Consider the following 19,356-nt stretch of genomic DNA (forward strand, 5'->3'; position numbering starts at 1 on the left):
AGTAACAAACGAAAAGTTTTCACAGGCCTCCATCCATGCTGCTTTACCTATTTTCCATCTAGCCATGACGTCAAATGTGACACACACACACACACACACACAAAAACAGACAAACAAACAAAAAATGCCAACAGGAAAAAAAAACAAACAAAAATAAAATTCAACACACAGAGAGGCATACCCATCTCCTATCTCCTGCAGAGCTGTGCACACAGCCCTGCTCTACTGGCAATTTAAAAGTAGTCAATTGCCTGTTTTAGTGGATTTGCCTGTGTTTAAAAAAAACCTGCATACACACATTAATTGGTGTGGAAAAGGGGTATTAGGTTGTTGTGCTTTCCACTTCAACATGTCTGCAGGAGTTTGCTCTCATTCAGCCACAAGTCCAGTAGTTAGTTCCAACACTGCTGTTGTCTGCCATGTAAGCTGCTGCAATAAAGGAGCTGTGCAAAAATCAGAGCATATCTATGATAAGATGATACTTTATTGTCTGTCGTCACGGGAATTTGTCTTGCATCCTTGGGCTTTAAACAATTAATGGAATTATATAAAAAATAAATTAAACATACAACAAAAAAGACCATCAGTAAGGTCACACGTGAGTAGTCATCAAAATAGTAGATTTTGAAATGTTTTTTGTTGAGCAAGGGAAAAGTGGGGGTGGGGGGGGGTAGGCTAATCTTCTTGGGGTTTTTATTTCTCTCTTTTCTTTCTTGCCAGCAGGTAGTTTCTATGTACTTTTTAAACAAATTTTTTGTTATCTTTTGGGTCTTTTATTCTTAAGTTGCTCATAGCCTTTTTTTTTTCGCTGTTTTTGAAAGAAGAAATCAAGCCAGTTTACTCAGGTTTGTATACATTTTCTTTCTATGTTAAGATACCTCCGAGGTTTATATAATTTGTGTAAAGATACATTTCTGGTGCTTTCGGTTCTGTAGGAGACCAGAATACTTCCTTCACCACTGTCTTTAGGTGATGCAACAGTGGGCCTACTTACAGTTGCAGCCGGACATGAGGCTGCACCATCAAGATGGCAAAAATAACATCTACTAATCCGTGGATATAGCCTTCAAAATAAAAACATTTTACCGAATAATTTTAAACTTTATGGAATACAATAAAATAGATATGAGGAAAAATAAACACCTCCATAAACATGACATATATAAATCTAAAGTAAATGTTAACATAGGCAATATGGGCTACCTAAATCATTGGAGTTAACCCTTTGAAACCTGGATCACCATCAGTTTTCTTATGCTGCGTTTAGACGCCATTCAAAAAGCCATTTGATCCTGTGAAACCTGAACAAATTGGTTTCATTTCTTTTAAAAACAAGGGGAATAAAAGCACTAACCAACTTGGCAAGATATGTCCCAGAAACTGCAAGAATCTAGTAAAAAATGAGAAGAAAAAAATACAAATTTTTTATTATTACAAAAAATAATACAAAAACTTTGTATTACTAATTATGTATATTACTAAAATTATATTACATTAAATAATATCATATATATATATATATATATATATATATATATACATACATACATACACACACACACATATATATATATATATATGTGTGTGTGTGTGTGTGTGTGTATATATATTTCTGCACTTTTTAAAGGTCATTTTCCTCTTTGCTTTTGTTAGTTATGTTTTTGTGCTAATTGTAGGTCATTTTCTTGTAAATGTCTTCATAAAAAAAAAAGGAAATGTAAAGCTAAGGTTCCAAAGGGTTACCAGCTGCAGTTTTCAATATTTTTTTTAACAAATTTTAATTTAATTGTTAGTCTACATTGCGAGCACAGGGCTACCATGTAGCGAAGTACGCTCTTATTCTGAAGGCACAGTCACTGATTCCGGTTTCACAGTGACACTTGTCTCGCTGGAGCCGGTGCTGTTGCATCATTACGAGACATCACTTGTCTCAGTCATCATCTAACGTTACGGGGACCACCTGCAGAAAACGGTACGTTTAGCAAGGACCAAGTATGTGTTCTTCGTGTGTTTAGAAATAGTGACTTTAAACCTGAATTGAATTTCTAAAAGAACTCTGCGAACAAAAGCTTTTACGTTTCCTCTGATAGCTCATCAATCAAAAGTGCACAGAAACATATTGAGCGTGACTATTGAGCAATTCCGGATTATTTTTTTTAAAAAATCGGCATTGCTTGGGTTTAAGTGCAGTTTTTTGTGTGCGGAATTGAACAATACGTCGTAATAATTAATGAGAGCTCTGTTGCCATGATGTTAGCTGTTTAAAATTTAAGCCATAGGAAAACAAATGTTTAAAAGGTAGGATTTTGAATGGAGTTTGGTGAGAGCGGAGCATAATGTTGGCTGAATGAAAATCCTGCAGCTGCAATTTGTCTGTGGGTCCGCTATTTCACTATCGTCGAAGCGGTCTTTATGGTATATTTACAGTGCTCTATTTAGCATTATTTATATCCAAGTTAGAATAACCACCGACTTTGTCTGATCGTTTATCAGGAATAAATGGGGAAGCCAACATGGTGAGTGAAAGTTCAAGTGAAACAAAACTTCACACAGAGTCACATAAACTTGCTTTGATTGCGGGACAGAAAATGACAGGAGACCAGGTCGAAGCAGTCACATACATGTTTTTAGGATTTATGGATGTCTGTAGGATGTTGGGATGTTTTTAGGATCTGAGGATGTTCCCTGGGTTTCAGGATATTTCAAGGATTTTATGTCATGTCTTGGATTTTAGCACATTTCTAGGATTTAAGGACGACACTAGGAATTTGGGACATTTCTCGGATTTTAGGACATTATAGCAGCTTAGTTAGGACCTCTGTTAGGGTTGCAGAGGATCCTCGACTGGCACTCTTTTTTTGATAAACAAGCTCTATTTTGATGTACAAAAAGAACAAAACAATTCCCAGTGTGAATCACTTTATTTTTTACTGTGAAGTTGAAAATGGTTGGAGGGCCACCTGGCATCCTATGGGGGACCAAATTTGGCCTGTGGGTCAGTCGGTAGGCTGTATTCACCATAGACAGGGTAGCAGCAAACTTTAAGCGCTTTGTAAAGGCTCATTGTGGCGTCGGGAAATGAATCCTCCTCCAAACTGTTGCCAAAAGAGACAGTCGTTCTTTCTATGCACAATTGTAATTGATGCTCCGTTATTCAGAGCAGTTGAAACAAATACTCTCTGTTTAACTCCTCAAACAACTCTTAACCCCTTTGTAACCTGAACAAATTGGCTTAATTTCTTTCAAAAACATGGGATGAAAACAATTTGTAAATGACCCCAAAGTTAGCAAGAAATTTGTAAAAAGTACAAGAAAATGACCTGAAAACAATAAAAGGGAGATAATAAGACTTAAAATCCAAACAAACAAGAAAATGACCTAAAAAAAGTGCTTAAAAATGTTATTATTCTGCAACATAATTTTAAATATGTAATTATGATAAATCAAAATGTATTTTTTCAGATTTTTTGAAAAACAATTTTCTAAATCTACTAATTTCTTGCAATGTGTGGAACATTTCTTGCCAAATTCCCCATTAGCTTTTTTACCATGTCTTTGAAAGAAATCGCACCAATTTAATGTTTGTTCAAAGCTTTGAACACATGTGAAAGGCATCTGACAGCAGCACACGAAAAGCAATGTCAGTCCCAGTTTCAAGGGGTTAACTCACAGTAGCTCTTTGTTCTCTTAATATTGCATTTTGGTTTACAGCAGTTTGAGGAAATCCACACACACACTGCACTTCTCAGAAATCGTAAACAGATTAAGACTCATTGTATTAGTTTTCCAAAAATGATAAATATATTTTTTGGTTCTGGACTGTATTTAGTTTCTATGCAAAAGGTTTTTGTTAAAATTTCATCATGTAACTACACATTAATCATCATTTCTGTTTCTTCTGTCTTTCACAGCTGTAAAATGTGTGGTATCTGGGCTTTGTTTGGCAGCGATGAATGCCTGTCAGTTCAGTGCACCAGCGCCATGAAGATCTCTCACAGGGGCCCCGACGCCTTCCGCTTTGAGAACGTCAATGGCCTCACCAACTGCTGTTTTGGCTTCCACCGGTTGGCTATTGTGGACCAGCTGTATGGCATGCAACCCTTACGCATCAAGAAGTTTCCTTTCTTGTGGCTTTGCTACAATGGAGAGATTTACAACCATCTCACGGTAAGACATGCTTGAGTGAATTTATTATGAATACATTAAGTAGACATCTGCACAATCCATAGCATACATTTTTTACATTAACATATACAAAATATCTGCTCAGGATATATGCATTTTGTCATTAGACTTGCACTTAGATATGCGCTGAATGGGAATTTTAACAGTGTAAAATAAAGTAGTCACTCCTCTGTGGCAAACAAACTATATACCAGAAACACATGCTGCGGTTTTTTGTGACTAATCAGACATGAATTTGGGAAGTATCAAATGAAAGGAAGTACTTTAAAAGAAAATAAAATGCGTCACATCTGAGATTTATCTTGTTCTGCTTTAAATTTAGCTGTTATTGTTGAACTAACTCCTCAGTTTTTGGATGACTTTCTCAGAAGGCCTCTTTCACATGACTGCAGAGTTATTGTCAGGATTTTTTTCCTCCTGCAGCACAACAGCAAAGAATGAAGTACAGTCATTTTCCTCACAGTTTAGTGGGCTTCTTAATTCATGGTGAGGGGCTACAGGCTAGAGGGAAAAGTATATCGTACAAGTGCATTCTTGTATAAAACCATTTTACTGCAAAAATGGCTGAACTGACAGATATTGTGACAGTGGAAAGTAGGAGCTGAATGGAGATGATACATGTGAAGTCATGTAATTTCATAATGCAAGCTCAGATTGATCCCAAACTTGGTGTGACAGTGGTTGGCGGGTCCTTCTACGTATGCGTAGAAATGCAATGCAAATATCTTGATGCATTTACGAAATACAGTGCAACACTGTACAAAAAGTGGAAATTTTGAAATATGGCATTCTGCAAAATATGTACTTTGGTTATCATACTATCATACTTATACTATACTTATACTATACTATTTGTTGCTTTTATTTAAATAATATAATAGAGAATTTCCACACTCTGTCATTGCTTCTTTTAAAACACAGATTCTTTAACATAAGCCCGTCACTATTTCTCTGAGATACTTGAAGAACCTGCTACAGCAGCCTCCACTCCCACTACTCTTTTTATGGTAACTGCATAGTTATCCTGGAGGCTCTGTGTCATTTGCCTTTAACGTGGTTAAATGCAAATTATTCAACGCATTTCAATATTTCACTGAGATACCTGTTGAGCCGGCTTCTCCAGTCTTCACCTGAGCTGCTATTTCTTAAGAATACTGCATGTTGATCTCTGATGATCTCTGAGATTTGTCCTCTTGTGAATGTCTTGGGACTCTACCAAATCCAATACTTCCTGCAGTAGAATGTAGCACATTTTTTGTACTTGTAAATTGTTTTAAGGGTCTCCTTGCATCTTACATGTGCATAAATTACTCATTTATCATCTCTTCAGTGCTGATGCTCTTAAACTGTTTTAATAGTCTTAGAAATGACCTCATATTTAGGTTTTTTCTCTTCACTTTATGTTCATGTTTGATGCATTTCGGTATTCACAGTTTAAACGAGGGTTAGGGCAAGAGATGCCTCACAAATTGCAAGAAATTAGGAAAATTACCTAATTTTTTTTTTTTTTAAGTAGAGAGATAAAATTAGGGGAAAATGTCCAGAAAACTATTTTTAGTTATGGCTGTATATTTAAAATTATGTTACAGAAATATGTGTATAATTGTGTGTTTATTAGCATTTTTTACAGTTAATTTCCTATTTTAAATTAAATTATTTGTTTGACCTTTTTTTAAAATTCAATGTCAAGACAACTATTGCCAAAGTCGATTTGACCTAGAATGCTGGCAACAGATGACATTGATCTTGCGTTCGTTTTAAGTTGTTTTGTTAAGTAACCAAAATCCAGTGTGCAAACGTCTCGTGTCACCGTCATTTTGACATAGCATAATGTCGTAATAATAATTTAATCGTAGGGTATAAAGAACCAAACCCAGTGTCTTCAAAACGTCATGATGTTAACAGCCACACAACATGACATTTTTCATTTAAAATAACGTCAACCTGATTTTCATTCCAAAAAAAAATGTAACTTCTGTCAGATGCAAGAGTCCTATGTGCTGGCATAAGCATTGCTGTAGCCTCAATATCAAAATATTTTTGACGCTTTTTTGTTTTAATTTCTTCATTCAGGTGTAAGTGATTCACATTATTTTATAATATAGATAAATTGATGTGGAAAAAACGTACCCTCGGTCAATCTTCCTTTTGATGAATAATAGGATGAACTCGATGAGCCGCAGTGAACATGAACACGTGAGTTTAATAACAACACAAATCAGATATGAGAAGCTCTTGTTACAGCACGCACATGGACAAAAACACACCAAAGACTTAAAAAAAACAGAACAATGTATCACCCTTATAAAGTGTATTTCACGTCATACAGCTGTGTCTGTACCTAAACCATAACTATGGATAAATCATGCATTCATATAGTTATTATTCTTATTATTAATGATGACATTCAAATACTTTCATATCCAATAATTCTTCCACAACATAATAAGCTTCTGAACAGGTCAGATTTTTGTATTAAATATTAAATCATCTCAACTTTTGTTCTTAGACTAAAAATACTCAGAATAGGGAAAATGACAGAAGGTTTGATAAGCAGGTAAAGATCAGGGTTGGTAATGACACCATAGAGATGACCAGGCTCTGCCCGTGCCAAAATAATATGAATTTTGTTCAATCCCGTGTTTTGTTCGTGATAGAGAGGTATGAATGTTTCAAACCTAAAATAATAACCCTGTCTGTGACATTTCCTCAATGTCTTTCAGCTGAGGAAGCACTTTGACTTCGATCACCAGACTCAAGTGGATGGTGAGATTTTGCTCCATCTGTATGACCGCTTTGGCATCCAGGAGATGGCGTCTCTGCTGGATGGCGTCTTCGCTTTTATTCTGCTGGACACCGCCAACAGAAAAGTCTTCTTGGGAAGAGATACGTACGGAGTCCGGCCTTTGTTCAAACTCCTCACAGACGATGGATTCCTTGCAGTCTGCTCAGAGGCCAAAGGTAATGGGATAGTTTATTACCTCGCCTTGAATATTTTATACCTTTTGTTCGAAATGTTTTACAGCTTTTCAGTGTTGCTTTGCTTGTTATTCTGATCACAGGACTTACAGACATTACCCATGCAATGGCTACCCCTGCCACCATCGTTCCCTTTCTTCCTGGGCACTTTGAGGTCTTTGATTTGAAGCAGAACGGCAAAGTTCAGTCCATCCGAATGGAGCAGTTTCACTGCTGCACAAAAGAGCCCGCTCATGCCAAATACGACACTGTGGAGAGACTGCCGTCAAGTATGCAGCTGTTGATTGTTAACTAATTTAAATGTAGTCATTTGGAAATCATTTATTATTAACTCTTCAATATGAACGTTATAAAACTGATGTCTCCACAGGTTTTGATGAGGAAACGGTGAAAAGCAACATCAGAACACTGTTTGAGAACGCAGTGAGGAAACGTCTCATGGCTCACAGGAGAATTGGCTGTCTCCTGTCAGGTAATTTAAAATCTGTTTATTCGCGTTCACTGTTGGTGTACTTTCCTCACACTTCACGCCAGCTTCTAACCCTTTTTTTCTGAAAGCCATCTGACTTTACTCCATATGTGTGATACCACCCCCAAAAGCCTTCTGGCAAACTCCACCACAGCATTTACAAGCTTGTCTGAACAAGAGAAAATGTTGCCATGTTAAAACTTGTGCCTCTCTTTACGTGCTGCCGTTATTTCACTAAAACAGAGGTGGTCGATTTGCAGTCAGCCAATATTCAGTGTGCATATAAACAGATGTTTCCAACACTCAGCCCACAATAATCATATCATTTCAATATTTAAAGATAAAATGTTTCATTATTTCTTTATTTAAAAGGGACCATGTACAGTTTAAAAACATAAATATTACCATTTGATGAACCATCCCAGATACAGAGCATAAACATAATAATATAAAGGTGTAAAAAAAAAAAAAAGAAAGAAAAAAATGACCCCACACACAAGACAAACAAAACACGATACAGAGTTAGACAAAGAACAAGACATGAGACAGACAATGCAACATAAAACCACACAAATAAAGCACATCACACACAACACACAAAATATAAAGTTACACACAAAAGCACATCACGAGGAGATGCTTGTCAAATTAAAAGCAAGTTATTACGTCCAGATTTCAAGGTCGGTGAGTAAAGAGCTGAGCAGCTTTTAATCGTCTTTTCAAGGTGGTTTTGAAAGTCTTCTTGGGAGGCATTATTGAGGAAAAGTGTTTTTGTCGAGGGTTCTCAGTCATGTTGTCTTTTCCTCAGGTGGTCTGGACTCCAGTTTGGTTGCTGCTACACTGGTGAAGCTGGCCAAGGAGGAGAAGCTGCAGTATCCCATCCAGACATTTTCAATCGGGTCAGAGGACAGTCCAGACATTATAGCTGCTCGCAAGGTCAGTTCTTCTCGTGTTTCTGCCATAGAAAACATTATGCACACAATGTTTAACCAGCTTAAGATTTTTTTGACTATTTACTTTCTTTGTACAGTCTGCGGTAAATAAATTAATTTCATTTATTTTATTTATAAGGACAACACACATAAATCAACATTTTTATAAATATGCCAGTGTTAGCATCTGGTTAATTTTCAGCTGTAGCAAGATGTCTTTAAACCTATAAAAAAATAAACATTTACAGAAGAAAGATGGAAGGACACCATACAGACAGCAATAGCAAAAACAGCCAAGGATTCTCAATACAAAACAAAAGCCATGCAAAGCAACAAGAAACAGCAGAACATCAGTACAAAACATTAACACAGCAACAATAAACAGTATTTTGGTACAAATCACCATACAGGCTGTGTGAAGCAATGACACACACACGCGTTACATACAGAGCAGCAAAAACAAGACAGTAAACAGAGATAAAATACAACAGTCATTACGTAAATCTTAATAAAATACTGAGTTTAGTGAGTCTTTTAATCAGTGTTTAGTCAGTTTGTGGTTTTTGTTTGTCAGGTTGCGGCTCACATTGGCAGTGAGCACCATGAGGTGAACTTCACTGCAGAAGAAGGGATCCAAGCTGTAGAGGAGGTCATCTTTCACCTGGAGACCTATGACATCACCACCATACGTGCCTCTGTCGGTGAGTGTGTGCTGTAGCCTGCTAGGAAACCTAGTTAGAAAATTAAAATGACTAAAAAATAAATAATATCAAAAGATACAGGTTTTAAGCCTCTTCCTAACAGCAGCGCAGAAAGGGACAGAAGGATGGGGTAGCTATTAGCTCTTAGGGGCTGCGTGAATCAATACACTGCGCGCAGCTCCACAAGTAAAGAAGTATTTTATTGACAGAAAGAAAGTGCTCAGTACAGTAGAAAGATGCAAATACTTTTGAAACTGGTGCTACCATGACCAGAGAAAACAGTAAAAAAGGACTGTGGGAAGTTTCGCTTTTGCTTAAAAGGTAGAAAACCTGTAACTGCTGGAATGCATCCGGTAGGGGAAGTGATGTGACCTTGTCTGTTTGACACAATTGCGGCCGGCCAGATCTCGTATTACAGTTAAACAGTGAGCTAAAACATGCTTCTGAAAACGTGTGAGGTGAGAAATGTGCAACTCAGTAACAGAATCTTGGTTTATATTTGATAAGTGCTGCTTAGTTTTATGCTGCTAAGTTTTACCAATTGATTCATTTTTTCAGCCTGTTTTCACTGTGCAGGAAGCAGTGTGGCGCCCATTTCCTGTTAATAAACTCTGGCTGTTACAGCAAAATGGGACATTGAAATATGTTTCTGAAAACATTTCAGGCAAGAAATAGGCAGTGCAGTAACATTATCAATTTAAATTCATACTACCCACATTGTTTTGATACAATGTGGGTTGAAATTTGGCAACGCATCTCTTTAAATAATTATTTAAAAGGGAAAGAAATCAGTATATGGGAAAAAATTTGATCTATATTTATCTATAATTTCTATATTGTCATATCTCAATTAAATAAGAACGTCAGAATCAAAGGGAATACCTACTTTACGAAACAAAATCAACTGATTCCCAACGAGGTATTTCAGTAGTGGGGAGTTCACAGCTTCGTCTCGCTGGCTAGTTTCACATTTCTGAAGGGCTGTCGCGCATTTCTGATTAATGTGCTCATTCATGTGACAAAAAACGTGTCTGCTGCATCACTGCATTCCTTTCCTCCTGATTGGCTTGTTTGAATCACAGCGGAAACCAGTGAGATTAGTAAAATGGTGAAAGAGGTCAATGAAGACAACATATCGGACATTTACTGTGCCACAACACAACGTGACATCATCACATTCATGATAAAAATCTAGAATCCATGACACAATAATATATAATGACATGCAGTGATGAAATCCTAGTAAAATAAATGCAGAAATACAACTTTGAGTCTGATAGTTATAATAAAAAAAGCTGTGAAAGAAAAACCCCAACATGTTCTACACATGTATAACATGTCATGAGTAAACAAAGATGAAGTACCGAGTTTCCCTGGGATCCCTAAAGAGTCTCAACAGGCATTAAATTCATTTAGAAAAATGAGGCCTTAATTGGTATTAAAATGTCTTAAATGAATCTTTTCAAGTCTAAAAAATGGTCAGACATACAAAGTAGGATTTTTATGAATCTTTTTTTTCTGATGTTGCCCTGTAAGATATTAAATAATTAGTAAGACAAACTCCTCTTTCAGTAGCATCACCAAAAAGTGACATGTTATGTTACAATTAACCTGAAGTAATTCATATAATTTGCTGTTTCTTTTTCTTCCTTTTTTGGTTATTGTGTAATCGGTTTTAAATTTTGTTCTGAGTGGCGTTACAAAGACTGTTATAACTCCACTTACCTTAAACTGTAGGAACCCTGACTACTAAAGTAACACTCATTTAATGCGTTAAATGTTAATTAATTTAATAGTTCTATAATTCATATTTTTATTGTAATTTATATTTTTCACCTCATGATTTTATTTAAAAATGTGGCCATATGTTTTTAGTTTTGGCGCATCTGTTCCAGATGTGCAGCTCTTTATTACCAGTGTGAGCCCAGATTACATGCTTCAGTGATAATGAATCATCAAGGCTGTTCAAATCATCCTTAATAATTGTGGTCATCTTCCAAATTCTCCTCCTGCACTGTGATTATATATTATATTGTTTTTGTATTATGACGCCTTCGTCATTCAGTCGTGATTTGAAAATTCTGAGTGCCATCTTGATCTTCTCTGTATCTTCCACTTTAGGGATGTACTTGGTGTCAAAGTACATCAGGGAGAAGTCGGACAGTGTGGTGATCTTCTCTGGAGAGGGCTCGGATGAGTTGACTCAGGGATACATTTACTTCCACAAGGCAAGTCCTCCAGACACCAGTCACCACTTCTCACTCCAGACAAAAATATTTCAGTAATGTGTGTGTGTATATATATATATATATAAGTTGTTGAGTCGAGCAGCAGAAGAAGAAGAAAGTGTAATTCAGAGTGTCTGTATGTGTAACTGCAGGAAGTCATTTAACAGTAGCTGTAAATCTCATCTTTGCTGCCCTCTAGTGGCTGAATCTTTCACCTGCAGTGAAGTGTGATATGTTTTTACAACAATATGCGTTTGTTTGATAGCTCACATTAAAGATCAGATCTAGAGAGAGCAGGTTTTTGGTGAAGTTATTCCAGGGACGTAGCCTCTACGTGTATGTTCCTCCTAGGGGCCTAGGACACCCCAGGGCTTTGTTTTTCATAAAAGTTTATATTATCTATAGTTCTTCCTTTTCCACTGTGTGAGGATGCTGACTTCCTCTGTCAATGTTACAATCCTCCAGAGGCTGTAATGAGTTTTAAGACTAGAGTGGAAGATACTGGTATCATATATAACAAGACCTAAGGAATCTATTGATACCAACCGTGTCATGTTATCTTGTAAGGAAGGAAATTAAATTATACTCCGAAGTTAATTTTGGAGAGGGAAAAACTGGAATGGCCATTTGCACCCTAAAACAGACAAAAATGGGTCTATGGTAGGGGCCTAGTTGAAGAGGTTATCTTGCAAGTTCTTTTTAGGAATATTTACTGACTTCATCTGTCTGTTTAACTGATGTCATTCAGCACATTCAGATATACAGTAGCTGTCTTTTATGTCAATGTTACTTGCGACTTCATTGAGACATGACAGCACATGAACTGAACGCGACTATGGTCAAGAGACAAGTCGAGAGAGACCGAGAACAAGCATTAAATGACAGGAAAATTAATTGGACTGTCAAGAAATTTGCCGGGTATTCATTTATCAGTGTAATCTCATTCCCAGTCGTCCTACCTTTTTTATATCTTGACACAGAAGAGGTTGGCGGTTGGTCACGTGAGTCAACTCGTGACTAAGAAGAGGTCGACAGATAGGTTTAGACAATAAAACTACTTGGTTAGAGTTAGGAAAAGATCGTGGCTGACATTAGTCTCCCCAGTCGACTTGCGTGACAACTGACATGACAAAATAACGTAGTGCTCACATGTAGTTTCACCTGAGACATGAACACCAGTCTCCTGGGTCAAAGTCCTGTGCTTTTTGGGCTATCCATGTAAGCCAACTTTTGCATTGCCGATGCAGCATATTTTGACATATTTGGGGGGTGAGACCAGACTGCATGTATGTATTTATCCATGTAGCTGGCATGAATCTTTATTAAGATTTGTTCTTTGTTCTGCCTTCAGGCTCCAACTCCCAAAGCAGCTGCAGAGGACAGTGTTCGACTGTTAAAGGAACTTTACCTGTTTGACGCCCTCCGTGCTGATCGCACCACTGCTGCACATGGGTAACACCTTTCACTTCACTGATCACCACTGCCAGGACATTTCTAGGATTTCAGGATATTTCAGGGGTTTTAGGGCATTAGAGGATTAGCTCGGACTTCTGCTTGGGGGTGCCGGGGGATCCTCCACTGGCACGTTTTTTTATTTTTAAACAAGCTCGATTTTGATGCTGCCTTATGCACTCTGGCACCTTATGTATACTAAAAGTACAAAAAACAATTCCTAGTGTGAATCGCTTTATTTTTTATCATGAATTAGAAAATGTCTGGGGGGCCAGATTTGCTCTTCGGGCTGCAAGTTGAGTATCACAGACTTAAACGATTAATTTATTATTCAAATTGTTGCCCATTAATTTTATGTTGATTGACTCACTGATCTATAAATGATTTCAACATGAAACACATCCACGTTTTAGGATTTTTTCTGGCTTTGAATGACACAACAAATGTGGAATATCTTACTAAAAACATTTAAATTTTGTGGTTGGTTCAGTATCATCAATTTCCCAGTACTCAAAAATAGAGCACGCTCCATCTGTGCATTTCTGTTTTTTTCACTTTTATTTGGCAAGTCACCTAATTAATCGGGTGGAAAAACACTGACATAAGAGGCCGACATTAGAAACTGCGCTAATCAATATTGTGCAACAGCTTTTAAGAATGTAATTTTCAGTAGCCTTGATTAAACGCCTGAGAGGTTTTTAGATCTCATCTTTAATTTAGCCACGAAAAGGTAAAATTAATATTGCATTTTAATTTGAAGCAAACTGTGATGAATTAAACCTGAATAATGAGCCCTAAATATCTACTGTAATGAAAGTCATCAAAGCCAAAAAGATAAAAGTGGTTGTGATATAAGTAACTGAATTAAAAATGAGAGAACCTTAATTATAAACAGTGATAATTAAAAGTAATGGAGCTATTGACCTTTCTATGCAGTACCAGGGGATGAATAATATATAGTTCAGTTTTGTGGGAAATAATTTATTTGCTATATGTTCTACAATCCTCCCTCCTCATCATTTGATGAGCTATGGACTTGCCTTTATTTATTTATTTATTTATTTATTTATTTATCTCAACTCATCTGACGTTTCCTTTTCTCAGTCTGGAGCTCAGAGTGCCTTTCCTGGATCACAGATTCACAGCGTACTACCTTTCTCTGCCTGAGGAGATGAGGGTTCCCAAGGTCAGTTCATCTCTGCAGCTGTTATGTTCTGAGCACACAAACCACTGTTTTTGTCACTGTCCAAAACATGAAATGATCTTTGGAGGCAGCGTTCCTCCGTGGCTTTTTTGTAACACAAGTGTCGTTTGTTCTTTCTGAGCAGCACGGAGTGGAGAAGCATCTGCTGAGGGATTCCTTCAAAGATCTCAGCCTGATCCCGGATGAGATCCTGTGGAGGCGCAAAGAGGCCTTCAGTGATGGTATGATGTCTGTGAAGAAGTCCTGGTACGTCCACCTGCAGGAGCACCTGGAGTCTATGGTACGTGTTTAACTGAGCTTTTGTTCAACAGTATGACTTTATCCCAAAAACATCCAAACAAAAAACACAATTTAGTGATATTTTGTCTCCGAAACTGCATTTTTTGACATATGAGGTGAACTCATTTTGGTTTTGGAGTGGTTTAGATAATTGTGGACAATTTTGGCCAAAAGATTTAATCTCCTACATAGGAGATATTATCTCTGATATAAACCTACTCAGTTAACTAACTAAAAATGTCCACTGCAGAACATAATGGAGCTGTGCAGTGGTGATGGCAGGATTCAAACACACAAGAACCGCACGCTGGAAACATCCAAGGTTCCCACAAGCGCACATACACAGTCTTTTCAGGAAACAAGTGATTAAGCAAGAGAAAGAGAGATGTAGTTAATGTTTGTTCGTACTAACGTCACTGATTTAACATCACCATAACACCCTGATTACCACACACATTTCAGATGCCAGCCAGCAGGCAGGGTTTAAACAATAAGGTAATCATGCAAAGGTGTGATTTTGAAAGCAGCAACAGCACTAACAGACTGAGATATTTCATCTCTGTCACGTTTGAAATCCCTTCTGAAGTTTTTGTGCAAATTGACGTTTATTATCTGCTCCTTCTTTTCCTCTCTGCCATTGTTGTGCCTTACTTTACCACGTGCTGTGCAGTAAAGTATCTATAGAAAAATAGATAAAAACCAGGTTATTGTGAACCAAATCGATTCTCTTAATCTTTTGAAACTGGCCTTGTTTATTATGGGGAAACTCCACCTAAATTATGATTTACAGTATATTATTTCAGTCAATATCTGTGCACCTGAACTACCATCTCTCAAAGTCAGAAACGAAAAAGACGCAGATTTCTGAGGTCATGTGGTAAAAAGTCTGGAGCTGCTCCATAGATAATGAATGGGAGCTTGATTTTGTGGACCTGCAGAATGTTTGTTTTCCTTTTTAAGACAGAATCACAACATTTGTTCACTATAACTTCAGTGTAGAAAACCTTCACACAATGTAAAGTAATAGTAATGTGCAAACACTGCCTAAATAGGTGGTTTTTAACCACCAAAAGAAATCAATATCAGTTTAAGTGTATGCTATATTAAGAGTACTGTTCCCGCTTTACGCTTCTGTCAGATAGCCTTTTTAAACAGGGAACTAAATCATTATCTCAAAGCCACCACTCCATTGACAAAATAGTAATTTTACTCCACAGAACATGTGACTTGCTTGTCTGCCACTGCTTTCAGTTAGTGTGTAAGGTAATGCAAAGAAAATATTCCAAATAAAGCGTTCATTTAAAACAGATATAGATTTTTTTTAGAAGGCTAAAATATGTTTTGCTGCTACCTGCGTCCTCAGCAGTACACGCTTCAGCCTCCTGGCTGGTAGATTTGGTTTATGAAAGACAATAGCATAACAACACAGTACATAAAAAAAGCACAGCAGAAACGCCACATTATCGCAGACCGTAGTGTACAACCATATGTCTTTAAACTCTACAGTCACGGCAAAAAATGACAACACAAATCAACAAGTTTGCCACGTTCACATAAGTCTTCAATTCTATCAGTTAGCACTTGTTTACTTTGCAGTGATTGCTGCTGTTAGTGCGATGTGCTGGTGATTTTGTCTGTTGTAGTGCTCTACGTTCAGAACCATTAGATGTACCCTTAAACTCAGAACATTGCTCTCAGTGTCATCTATAACTTCTTTATACTTCATGACATAACAGATTTGAGTTTTAACACTCTAGTTTTTGGATGTGGAAGCAAGTTGCTCATGTAAATAAATATTTTTGGACTGTCATAGGCCGTAGAAAAAACATGTACGAATTTTGAAAATACATGTTTTTTTCTTGCTTTTGTGTTAAATGTACAGACTGCAATGGCTTTAGTAATTAATTTTGACAAAGCACAGTATACAGATGTTATACAACCACAGAATGTATATTAAATGGACGCAGCTACCGTGATGTCAATCATTGTAAGGGGAGTGCCATTTTGAAACCTCGCGTTCGGCATTTTGGACCTCGCCATCTTGATTTTTTTGGAGCCAGAAATGACCAAATTTGGACAAGATTTTGGAGCTGTGGAGGAGCAAGAGGTGAAGCTGACGCAGACAGCCCGTCACTTAAGCAGCCCCGCCCTTAAAAGTATTTTACTTTGGGCCCTCTTTAAAATGTGAAAGGGTGAGTTATAAAAAAAATCACCCTTATACAGTTGTTATTTATGTCAAAATTAGCTATACCAGGCTGTAAACATGTTTATTTCTGTTGTAATGTTAGATATTTTAACATGGGGGTCTATGAGCATTAACAGGGGATTTAAGTTATGTATGTTAAACTTAGCTATAAAGACTGAAACCTTTTTTTGGACCTGGCTGTGAACAAGTTTATTTCTGCTGTAAAGTCGGACATTTTAACATGGAGATCTATCAGGATCAGTTGACTCGCTCTTAGAGCCAGCCTCAAGTGGCCATTAGAGGAACTGCAGTACTTGGCTTTGTTTCTCAGCCTCGCAGGTTGCTGTTTGTATACAAGATAGTAAAAAAATAATGTTTATTTGCTTGTTTTCTAATATATTTTGAGTAACACAGAAACACCTCTGCGGTCCCACAGTGTCTGACCTGCACGCTCTCTCTCTCTCAGGTGAACGATGACCAGATGGAGAAGGCTCGCAAGACATTTCCTCACAACCCTCCAACCAACAAAGAGGCCTACTATTTCAGACAGGTGTTTGAGAAACACTACCCGGGACGAGCTGACTGGCTCTCCCATTTTTGGATGCCACGCTGGATCAACGCCACCGACCCATCGGCTCGAACCCTGGCTATCTATAAACCTGATAAAGACCAGTGATTGACTGGAGCAGCTGTGTGCCGCAGTCACTGAGCAGTATGTTAGGGGATTCTACATGTGTCATACTTAGCCTGACTCTGTTAAACTCAGATTCAGTTTAACTTGGCTAACTAGTCATACCGAGCTTCTTACCTCGAATGAAGTTCGTCACACTGTGATGGAGTTTGTCAGACTCTGACTCAGCAGCACTGCGTCACACATAGGAGATGTACCACGAAGCGAGATCGATAGAGCCAGGCTTTTTTTTTGCCTTAGCTGGCTCAACAAAGCCGATGTAATGTTACAGCTCAGCCAGTTAGACGAAGTGCATTAGTGATGAGTTCCCTTTGATAGACTGATAGACTATAAAGTGATGAGTGAGCAAAAAAAGTTTATTAGTAAGAGGTGCTTTTAGCTGATTTCAAGTCAAAACTAATGAAATATCAATCAGCTTAGCCGTGCAGCATAACTTTAAGTGACGATCAGGTTCAAAGAGAGCCACCTTTGTGACACAACAAGTCTGGCTTTAGGCTCAACATATCTCGCTAACCCACAAATCTTGCTTCGTGGTACAACCATCTGCTGTTTAGGATTTTCAGGTCATTTTAAAAATAAATTTCAATTTGATCTGCACACACATAAGTATGCATGAAATCCAGATAATGAATAATAAGAAATTTATCAGAAGAGGTCAGGAGGCTGCAGGTTTTTACAACAAACACCCACTCTACTTTAGGAGAGACACAAAAAATAAAATAAAGGGGAAAAAAAAGAGAAACTGACATAGTTAGAAGAATACAACAAAAGGCATAAAAAGAAGAAATACATGCAAACAAATTGAGAGTTATGTACAAAAAATAAATTAAAAATTAAAAAACGAACAAAACGCCTTGGTTGTGCAGTAGCACAGGTGAATTTCTGACTGTTAATGACCTGTATTAATAGGCATGTTGATTAAAATTAAATTAATTAATTGAATTAAATTAAATTAAATCAAAATTAGAAAATCAAATCTGTTTTGGATTATGCACCTCTGGCGACACACATGCCATTTCATTTTATGCAGGTGACTGCAGCATGTCCCATTGATGAAGGCCTGTACAGAAGCCAAAAAAACAGTCTTTTTCATTCTTATAAAAAGTAAGTCTCATAAAATCTAGTTTACAGTTACAAAAGCACAACCAGCCCTGGGTAGTTTCAGTGATGTGTCAGTTTGGTAGGGACATTTTTATTCTGTTAAACATACCCACTGATATTTGCTTAGATCTTATTCAAATCCCAACTGTTCTTTATGTGCAGGTACATTATGTGTTATGGCAACTACCAAAACTAGATGCCAGCAGAAGCTTTCTTCATTTGTGTGGCAGCCAAAAGAATCAGCGTGCTGCAAATCGGTTATTCTCCTGCAACTAAATCTGACAAACTCCATCAAAGTGTGACAAAGACCAGTTAATAATGACTCCAATTTAGGATTAGACTTATGTGCCAAGCCTATATCTGCATTGTATTTAAAGGGACCATACACAATCTTTTTATTGCCAACCATTTTCCAAAACACACAACTCGGCATAAGTTTTATGTCCTACCTTCCAGGCAGCCATCAGTTTCAGTTCATTTCATTACTCTAAGAAATGAAATTGAACGTGCAGACTTGAAAGTTGCTTGCGACGGGTAATCCATCACAGTAAACACACTCATCATCTTTTGGGTGCTGTATGATTTATTGTAGTAGCAGATTTGTGAGCAGCTGCAGTAAAGCGCTCCACTAAACTATTCTGAGTGGCTTGACTCTGAGCTTTAGCATTTCTGTTGTGAAATTAAAGAATAATTATTATATTACTATATAATTCTATAATAATATTATTATAGAATTATATTTTAAAACAGGATTTTAAGCGCACAAAAATGATTATATTATACTATAGTATAGCTACAATATCAACTTCAATCCACAAATAAGTTCAGCAGCATTTTCTTGCTGGTACTACTTATTCACTGTGGCCGCATAAATGACCGCAGACATTATGATACATATATTGACTTTACTTCATGATCACTCAACCTGTCTGCATTTAATTCCTACGTGG

General features: G+C 37.2%; 1 protein-coding gene across 1 annotated transcript; it reads left to right on the plus strand.

Annotated features, from left to right (window-relative positions):
- Positions 1 to 1,918: 1,918 nt before the first annotated feature.
- On the plus strand, positions 1,919 to 17,504 carry asns (asparagine synthetase). Its single transcript, XM_042506585.1, has 12 exons — positions 1,919 to 1,972; positions 3,912 to 4,167; positions 6,909 to 7,146; positions 7,248 to 7,433; positions 7,535 to 7,636; positions 8,442 to 8,569; positions 9,140 to 9,266; positions 11,388 to 11,494; positions 12,846 to 12,946; positions 14,051 to 14,132; positions 14,275 to 14,430; positions 17,081 to 17,504. The coding sequence occupies exons 2-12, from the start codon at positions 3,919 to 3,921 to the stop codon at positions 17,288 to 17,290; spliced, it is 1,686 nt and encodes a 561-aa protein (XP_042362519.1). The 5' UTR covers positions 1,919 to 1,972; positions 3,912 to 3,918; the 3' UTR covers positions 17,291 to 17,504.
- The last annotated feature ends 1,852 nt before the right edge of the window (positions 17,505 to 19,356 follow it).

This window comes from Plectropomus leopardus, chromosome 18, assembly GCF_008729295.1.
Source record: "Plectropomus leopardus isolate mb chromosome 18, YSFRI_Pleo_2.0, whole genome shotgun sequence".
NCBI lineage: Eukaryota > Metazoa > Chordata > Actinopteri > Perciformes > Serranidae > Plectropomus > Plectropomus leopardus.